Source organism: Vombatus ursinus, unplaced genomic scaffold (genome assembly GCF_900497805.2).
Source record: "Vombatus ursinus unplaced genomic scaffold, bare-nosed wombat genome assembly UNPS02014775.1, whole genome shotgun sequence".
NCBI lineage: Eukaryota > Metazoa > Chordata > Mammalia > Diprotodontia > Vombatidae > Vombatus > Vombatus ursinus.
Genome location: NW_020954553.1, coordinates 3,154,128 through 3,163,746, shown reverse-complemented (window position 1 = coordinate 3,163,746; position 9,619 = coordinate 3,154,128). Strand labels below are relative to the sequence as shown.

General features: G+C 42.7%; 1 protein-coding gene across 1 annotated transcript in view; it reads left to right on the top strand.

Annotated features, from left to right (window-relative positions):
- The first annotated feature begins 5,631 nt into the window (after positions 1-5,631).
- The window catches only part of MATN1 (matrilin 1), a 50,168-nt gene continuing 46,180 nt past the window's right edge, over positions 5,632-9,619 (top strand). Inside the window, exon 1 of the mRNA XM_027864362.1 lies at positions 5,632-6,265. Coding sequence (XP_027720163.1) covers positions 6,190-6,265 — 76 coding nt within the window. The 5' untranslated portion in view covers positions 5,632-6,189. The remainder of the gene's footprint in view (positions 6,266-9,619) is intronic.

The window sequence follows — 9,619 nt, the reverse complement described above, 5'->3', positions numbered from 1 at the left end:
GTGCTCTTAGAACCTAGGATATCATAATTGGAAGCTCCCTTAGAACACAGAATGCCAGAGCTGGGAGGACCCTTAGAACACAGAATGTCAGAGCTGGATGTGCTCTTAGAACCTAGGATATCATAATTGGAAGCTCCCTTAGAACACAGAATGCCAGAGCTGGGAGGACCCTTAGAACACAGAATGTCAGAGCTGAGACGGGCTTTAGAACCCAGAATGTCAGAACTGAGAGGGGCTTTAGAACACAGGATGTCAAAGCTGGATGTGCTCTTAGAACCTAGGATAGTTGGAAGCTCCCTTAGAACTCAGAATGTCAGAACTGGAAGGGCCCTTAGAACACAGAATGTCAGAGCTGGGAGGGCCCTTACAGCACAGGATGTCAGAGCTGGATGTGCTCTTAGAACCTAGGACATCAAAGTTGGAAGAGCCCTTAGAACACAGAATGTCAGAGCTGGATGTGCTTTTAGAACTTAGGATATTAAAGTTGGAGGAGCCCTTAGAACCTAGGATACCATAGTTGGAAGATCCCTTAGAACACAGAATGTCAGAGCTGAGAAGGGTCTTAGAACACAGAATGTCAGAGCTAGAAGTTTCCTTAGAACTTCAAATGTTAGACCATAAAATGGCTGAGCCAGAAGGAATGGCAGTCATAGAATGTTAAAGCTGGAAGGGTCTTTAGAACTTAAAATGCTGGAATACTTTGTAATTACATCAAACAAACAACAAGCATTTATTATTCATTTACCATGTGCCAGGCACTCTGCTGGTAACAGCTAGGGTTTCTTTTATACTTTAAAGTTTGCAAAGCACTTTATAAATACTACCTCATTTCATCCTCACAATAACCTTGGGAGGTAGTTGCTATTATTATCCATATTTTATAGATGAGGAAAATGAAGCAGACAGAGTTTAAGTGACTTGCCCAAGGTCACACAGCTAGTAAGTTCACACAGCTAGAGATAGCATTTGAACTCAGGTGTTCCTGACTCCAAATTCAACATTCTGACCACTGAACTATCTAACTGCTTGCTGTGCTGGGGATACAAAGCAAAAGAAAAAAAGAAAGAAAGAAAACATCTTTGTCCCTCAAGAAGCTTACATCCTAACTGTCCTCTCTTGATTCCAGTACTTTCCCTCTGTTAATTATTTCCTATTTATCCTGTATATAACTTGCTTTGTACGTATTTGTTTGCATGTTATTTCCTATATTAGATTGTAAACTCCGAGAAGGCAGGTACTATCTTTTGCTTCTTTTTTGTATCCCTAGCTCTTAGCACTGTGCCTGGAACATAATATATGTTTAATAAATGTTTATTGAATGAATGAAGGAATAATTGGAGAGAGACAATGTATGCATTAATAAGGGCATACAATAAATAGAAGGATTCTCTGAGAATAGAAAAGTTTGGGCCTTAATAACATATTTTTAGCACTTTAAAGTTAAAAATAAATAAATAAAAACACACACAATAAACACACACATACATACAATTATATAAAATCTCTCGATTCTCACAACTGCCCTTTTACCCTAATGATACCAAGAAGACTATCTCCATTTTATAGGGAAGGATCTGAAGGCTTGAGGGTCCTAGTGCCTCATCCAAGGTCTTTCCTGGGGGGTGTTGGGTCATCTTGGTGAATTTTCCTCATCATGACCAAGGGCAGTGGAGGTCACTCAAATTCTCTTCTTCCCTGGTCTATGAGGAAGTGAAGCTGTGACGAAGGTGAGCTGCCATCTTGGCTTGGTCATTTGGGGTAAAGGCACTCTTAAGAGAGCTTTGGGATTGTCAACGACCTGTCAGCTGCACTTCAGGCCCTGCCATTATCATCATACTCTTGATGGATGGCACCTCTGCCACTGACTCAGTGGATCATTTTGTCAGGTCTGGTTGCCTCTCTGAGCCTCAGTTTCCTTATCTGAATAATGGGATGATAATTCCTGCCCTCTCCATTCCATTTGGATTAAATGAGAAAAGGGATGGGAAGGCACTTTGAAAAGTATAAACCTTTTCCTAAATACACATGCTTCTTCTACGTATTTAAGGGTCTGAAATTTCATTAGTGTGATTCTTGTCCCATTAACACAGACTCCAGCTTCTCTACACCTTCATGGACACTCTTTTGGAGTTGTTGGAGCCAAAAAAAAAGTATAGGCCAATCTGGAAATCATTATAAGATTCAATATATTTAGCATTTCTGTGACAATTTAAGTGAAGCACTTTCCAGACATCTCATTGGGGGAAGGAAAGGGAATAAGTGTTTATACAGAGCCTACTGTATACCAGGCACTGTGCTAATCGTATTTTTTTGATCTTCATAACAACTGGGAGAGGTAGATACTGTTATTATCAGCATTTTACAGATGAGGAAATGGAGACAAAGAGAGTTTAAGTCACTTGCCCAGAGTCACATAGCTAATAAGTGTCTGCAGCCAAACTGGAATTCAGGTCTTTCTGATTCCAGGACCTGTGCTCTATCCACTGTGCCACATGTAGGTTAGGTGTTATAGATATTATTGAATCCACTTTATGGATGAGAGAATTGAGGCACCCATGGTTACATGGCTTGTTGATGTTATAAGTGGGATTCATACCTACGTCCTCCTGATTCCAAGTCAAGAATTCCTCCTATTACATGACACTCTTTCTCCAAACTTTGCTAGGCACATACTCTGTTGCTAGGCCTCTATTTGATGCACTTCCAGGCTGAGGAGACATGACAGCATTTGGGTTCTGTTGGCATAATCTGCAAGAAACCAAGGTTGCTCCCAAACCACAACGTGGTACTAGAATAGGACTTTAATGCATACCTTAAAAAATACAATAATTTTTAGAATGATCAGTCAAGCACCTGATAACTCCTTCTGCTCAAAGGGCAGGAACCCCCCACCCCACCCCTGAGAACTGCTGCTCTAGTTTTGAGATATTCTTTGGGGCTACATCCTTTAAAGCCACATTTCATGAGCCCCTACTAGAGCTCCTACCTTTAATGGTCGGGCACAATAAGTTCAAAGCAAATGCACTTAATGAAATGGCATAAAAAGGAAAGTATCAACAAAACATTCTCCCCTCATAACCTAGGGTATTATCAGCCACAAATACACAAAACATCACTGAGAAGAGTTAATACATGTAGGGGGCACACACAACCACAGAATTTGTCGTCAAGGCAGCATTGTCCTCAGCTCTGAGGACCTGAAAGATCTATTGATTGCCATTAATTTAAAAAAAAAAATCTATCCTAGAATCTGACCAGTTCACCCAGAACTTATTCTTTGCTTAGATCTGGAATTTGTTTCCTGTTGTTTTTATTTTTAAAAATGTTTATGGAGAGGCTCACATGTAGGGAACATTGGGGAGAAGTAACTAATACTTTGCAGCTGCAGGGCTTTTAATGCCTTCTAGTACTGTCATTACACTGTTCCTGCTGAGCCTGCATTCCCTTGGGCTCAAAGTCTCCACACAACACTGCTTGGAGAGATGCAAGTCTGCTAGACTCTGCTTCCTCAGAAGCTGCTTAGCTGAATATTGCTCAGATAGACACACAAGTCTGTGGCAGACACATGATCTCCATGGGATGTGTAGTCTCTGCTGGACACTGCCTGACTGGATAATATTCAACTGGATCAATCACTCATTCAATCTGCAAGAATTTAGTAAATACCTACTATGTGTCAGGCAGTGTGCTAGTTTGCTGGAAATAAAAATATGATGAATGAAACAATGTAATCAAAGAATTTATATTCTATTTCTTTACTGTTTTCAACTTAGAGCTAGGGGCCTCAGCTATCTGTTCTTTAAGAGAAGAGTGGACACTGTCATGCTCATTTCCCTCGCAGACGCTGCCTCTCTTTCCACCTCCCCTCTTTCCACCTCCCCTCTCTTTCTGAAAAGGCAGTAACTCTTGCCTGGGGCAATTCAAAAAGGGCAGAAATCCTTGTCTGGGACAAGCAAACACACAAAAAGTCTTCCCTCTGGTCTCATGTTGTTTTCTTCATCTTACTCAGCCCCAGGCTCCAAACGCCTCAGAACAAACAGTAGGGTGCTCCTTATCCCAGGTAGTTAACACTATTGGGCTTATCTTTTGATTTGTACTAACTTACTAGTTACTGACTTTGGGTTTTTCTGTGGGCGACTCCATTCTGGTTCATGATAAGCATTGCAAATACTTCCTAATTTTGATCTCTTCAGGCTAAATTTTAAATCAGGCAAAGGTTATTTGCCTCGCGGCTGCTCCAAAGCTCTAGGGTACAGGGTTCCCCAGTTTTTGAACCCTAATCCTCTTCCATTTTTGAGGTGGATGAATAGACAGAGAAAAGCTGCAAAGACAGATCAAGTCTGGCACAAGGTCAATATCTCTTCCGCTTCCTTCTCAGTCAAATTTCCAGTCCTTTCATATGCAAATAGAGCCCTTCCAAAGCATCTTGGGGAAGCTTGGAGGCCCAGAGTTTTGTCAAGAATGATAGCAGTAATAAGGAGATGCAGCAAATAGTTCAAGGGATTCGAGGGTTATTAACCTTTTTTTTTTTTATGTCATAGACTCCCCCAATCTATCCTCCTCCCCTGTCTTCAGAAGTCGAGTGAAGCCTATGGACCTTTTCTCAGATTAATGTTTTTAAATGCATAAAATAAAATACATACAATTACAAAGGAATCAATTATACTAAAAGGCAATTGTCAAAATATTAAAAAACCAAAGCCCAGGTTAAGAATCCCTGGGCATAGATGATCAGGCTTGGAGTCAGGAAGGCTCATATTGAATTCCTGCCACTGGCTGTGTGACCTTGGTCACACAAGTGGCACTTAAATCCCTTGGAGAGGGTCCTCTCTAAGACAATAGCTACAGAAGAGTTGCTGATTTTATTAGCAGAAGAAGTTCCACACTGGGAGTTCCCTGTACTACTGAAAGCACAGGTCTGGACCAAAACAAAGTTTTCCTCTTATGCCTTCTCTCTTAGACTATCTCCAATTTATTCTGTCTATATCTTGTCTGTGTACAACTATATGCATGCTGTTTCCCCCATCAGAATGTTGTTGTCCTTCTTTCTCAGAGGACCAATGACCTCAGAACGGTGATGTTTTGACTTGCACATGAATTGGATTTAAGTGAGACTAGGTTATGCGAAGTTGTCATCCTCATTCTCTCCTCCAGTCACTGGAGTCCAATGGCAAGGCATAGGTCAGGACTACTTGTGTGATAGCCCCCCCCCCCCCCCCCATTAGACTAAGAGCTTCTTGATGGTGGGAACTATCTTTTGTCTTTCTTTGTATCCCCAGCTTTTAGCAAAGTGCCTGATATATAGTAGATGCTTAATAAATGCTTGTTTTCTAATAGTCATGATGATGATGATAACATTGGCTAGGTGCAGATACCCAGCTTTTAGGGGAACAACACTGTGCCGTGCTTTCAGCGGTTCAGGCAACCACACAAAACACACCATTCTGTGCCTGGGACTGAAGGTAGCAACCTCAGGCCAGTTAGTGTGAGACGAGACAGAATGTACAGGGGAGAGAGAGCGAGAGCAGCACGCAGGAGCCCAGGGCAGGGAAGGAAGAGGGGTGGGAGGCAGGAAATAGTTTCGGTTTGCTGAAATGTTAGAACAGTCTTGGCCAACCCAAGGTAAACGGAAGCTGCCCGCGATCTGTTCCCAGCCGGGCCGGGGGCCCTATCAATGCTGTGTTTGAGGCTGATACAAGCGTCCTTTGAAAGTGGCCCTAGCAGATGGCGGCCGGCGGGGGATGGTTTCACTCCTTTTGGACTAACTGAAAGGAACTGTTTTCCGATGGATATTCTCCGGAGTCAGCCCCTCCCTCCCTCTCATCCCGGAGCACAGAGAACAGGGGCCCAGCCAGAGGGAGAGTGAAGACAACAGTTAGTCCCTGAGAAAGAGGAAAAAAAATCTCCTGGCCTCATTTGGGGAAGTCAGGTACCTTCAAATTGCTTTCTTCCATCAACTTTGAGGGCCCCCCCCAGGCATCAAAATGCCTGTATAGATCACAGAGAAGTTCAGTAGGAATCGGGGGCAGGCAAAGGGAATAGTAACTTTGCCTGTGTTACCTCACTGGAGACTTCCAACTACCCTGCGAGGTAGCTAGCCTGTTTCAGAGGAGGATTAAGTCTCAGAAGGGTTAAGAGATTATGACCATGCAGCCATGTGCCAGAGGAGGAACTTGAACCCAAATCTTCATGCCAAGAAGCTCATCATTCTATTCATTCTTCCACAAAGCTTCTCCTAAGGGAAGAATGGACCCCGGGGCACCAGGTGAGGTGTCTGAGGGGTTTGGGTAATTGGAAGAGGTAATGTGGAACAGTGTCCAGATCATTGAATTTGGAGACAGAAAGCCCCAGGTTCAAATTCCGACACTAACTACCTGTGTAGCAAATCCCTTCTTCTGGGCATCAGTTTTCTCATTTGAAAAAATGAGACAGTTGGACCTGGTGATTTCTAACCTTCCTTCTTGCTCTAAATCTATGGTCTTATGGTTTCTATGCATCATTGAATGCTTAAATTTAATCATTCATTCAACATTTATTTAGTACTCACTATGTGCAGAACTCAGTATTAGGCTTTGGAGGAGACAAAAAACTTGGGCATGGCCTGGTTCCTGCCCTTAGTGAACCTACAGTCAACTAAGAGATGATCGAAGCAAGTTTCACAAACTACAGTCTGTGCAGGTGTCCCCTGTTGAGAAGCAAGGGGCAGAGTGGGCAGGCAGGAGGCGCTCAACACAATCCAGCATCTAGGAGATTCCCATTTTAATGAATTATTCTGGCTTGCCAACTGGGAGTTAAACTTATTTTTTCATGATTTTTTTCAAGACTGCAAGTGCTGCCAGCATCCTTTAAACTAGGCTTCCTGGGGGCAAAGTCTGAGTTACTACACCCTGGTTACAGCTCTTGGGGAGCACCCAAAGTCACACAGCTAGGAAGTGTCTGGGGCAAGATTTGAACTCAGGAAGATGAGTCTTGCTAATTCCAGGCCCAGTGCTCGTGCATTATGACTCCACCTAACTGTCCCTCAGATAGTGTTAATACACAGTAATGGGATAAGTGCATCTGGGTGACATAATACACACTCCTCCCATCGGAGCAGAAAGCTTGTTTTCATCTGAGGTCACCAGAGAAAGTTTTGGAGTCATACTTAGGTCATTTCTTCTGACCTCCCTCCCCCTTGCAGGAATCCCCTTTTCAGCACCTCTGGAGGTGGTCTTCCAGAATACTGCTGATTCCAGGGAGGTGATTACTTATTTAATTTTTGTAATTTCCTCTCTTACACTGGAAGCTCCCTGAGGGCAGGAACATTGTGGGGTTTTTTTTAATCTTTATAAACTTGGTGTTCAACACATGGTCTTGAAGATAAAAGGAACATAATGAAAGTTTCCCCATCAGGATCTGGTGCAGGAAATGACACCTGGGGTAGCAGGGACCACTTTTGGTTAGTGTGGTTTGTTGTAAGGAGTCACAGAATCAGGAGATGGCTGCATGTGCCACAAACAGAGGCATACTCAGAGGCTGAACCCTGGGGTACAGAGCCCGCTGAGAGATACTTTGGCAGTCTGTTCACTGTCACCAAAGTGTCATTGTCACCCTTCATGGGAGTTGAGGAAACAAGCTGGTGTTGATGCAAAACACAGTCTGAAAGTTCTTTGACTTGGGTTGGAATTTTTCCTGCTGTCATAATGTTCTCCCCTATCTCTACCCTCCATATCCTTAGTACTGTTCTGGTTCGTCAGTTCATATGAGGCAGGCATCTGGGTGGCACAGTGAATGGAGTGATGTACCTGGAGTCAGGAAAAACATGAGTGAAAGTCCTGCTTCAGATGCTAGCTGTATGATCCTGGGCAAGTCACTTAACCTTTGTCTGCCTCAGTTTCCTCTTCTGGTGGATTAAATGGGGTAATAAGAAATAAATAAATAAAATGGAGGTAATAATAGTACTTACCTTTGACACTTGTGAAAATCAAAGGAGATATTTGTTAATTGTTTTGTAAACCTTAAAGCACTATAGAAATATCATTGTCATCATCATCATCATCATCATCATCATCATCATCATTTCAGGGGAGGTGCATATGAAAGTCACTCAGAGCAGTAATGGTGTCAGTATAAACCCTTTAGCTTTCTGAGATGGTCTACTAGAAGGAGTGTGCTGGTAAATGTTTAACAACTGGCTCTCCAGGAAAAATGCATCCACAATACATTTTAAAAGTTTAATCAGCCTTATTAACATTTCCCCCACCACTTTCTTAAGTCTAGACATTGACAAAACAATAAATCAAGTCTTTATTTGTAGTATTTGCTCATTTCCAATGTATAAATGCTCACACTGAAAATTTTACAGTCAGCTCTCCTTAGCCAATAGGAGCTAGTTTTAGCACACTTCTGTAATAGGCTTCTTTATACACTGCAGCTGAATTGTTGTTTAGTTGTATCTGACTCCTTGTGACCATGCTGTCCATGGGGTTTTCTTGGCGAAGATACTGGAGTGGTTTGCCATTTCCTTCTCCAGTTAATTAAGGCAAATAGAGATTAAGTGACTTGCCCAGGGTCACATAGTTAGTCTGAGCCTGGGTTTGAACTCAGGTCTTCCTGGCTCCAGGCTCAGAGCTCTATCCACCGAGCCATCTAGGGGTCCATAGGGCTTCACAAGACTGCCCAGGGAGGTCATGACACAACAAAAACTAAGAACCCCTCATTATCTCCTTTTATGAATAAAGAAACTGAGGCATGGAGAAGTTGTGACTAGTCTAAAGTCACATAGAGAGTAAAGGGCAGATTCAGGATTTGCACTCAGTTCCCTTAACTCCAAACTCTATGTGGTTGTCACTGGGCCACTATGCTTCTTTACTTCTCAGAAGACATGGTTTCTAGTCCTCTCATCGTCCTGGTCATCCTCCTCTTTGGGCATTCCAGTTTATCAACGTCCTTAAAATGACCACAAGAGCGCACAGTGCCCCGTGGGTGATCTGACTAGCACCCACTTCAGGCAGATTGGACACAACTGTAGAATTCTTTTCCCTTCTTTGCTGAACCAATCAGGCAATAAGCTTTTATCAAGCAGCCACTGTGTGTCACTGTGCTAGTCACTGGGGACTCAAAAATAAAAATGAAAAAGTCCCTTCTCTCAAGGAGCTTATATTCTATTTAACCTTTCATGATTTAGACTGGTGATCTTGACATGATATAACCCACAGTGGGCACCACTGGCAAGTGAGCCCAGGAGCAACAAACCGGATGGGTGATTTATTTGGTGCCGTGGTAGATAGAGCACTGGAAGTGGAGCCAGGAAACCTGAGTTCAAATTCTGCCTCAGATACTTACTAGCTGTGTGACTGTGGGCACATCACTTAACCCCTGTCTTTCTCAGTTTCCTCATCTGTAAAATGTGGATAATAGTAGCACTTACCTCTTGGGGTTGTTGTGAAGGTCAAATGAGATAATATTTTTAAATTAATTAAATTAATAAACTATATTATTTATATATAACTGTAAAAAGCAAAGTCTACTTGGGGCCATGGGCGGCTAGGTGGTGCAGTGGATAAAGTAGCAAGCCTGGAATCAGGAAGACTCATCTTCGTGAGTTCAAATCTGGCCTCAGACACTTACTAGCTGTGTG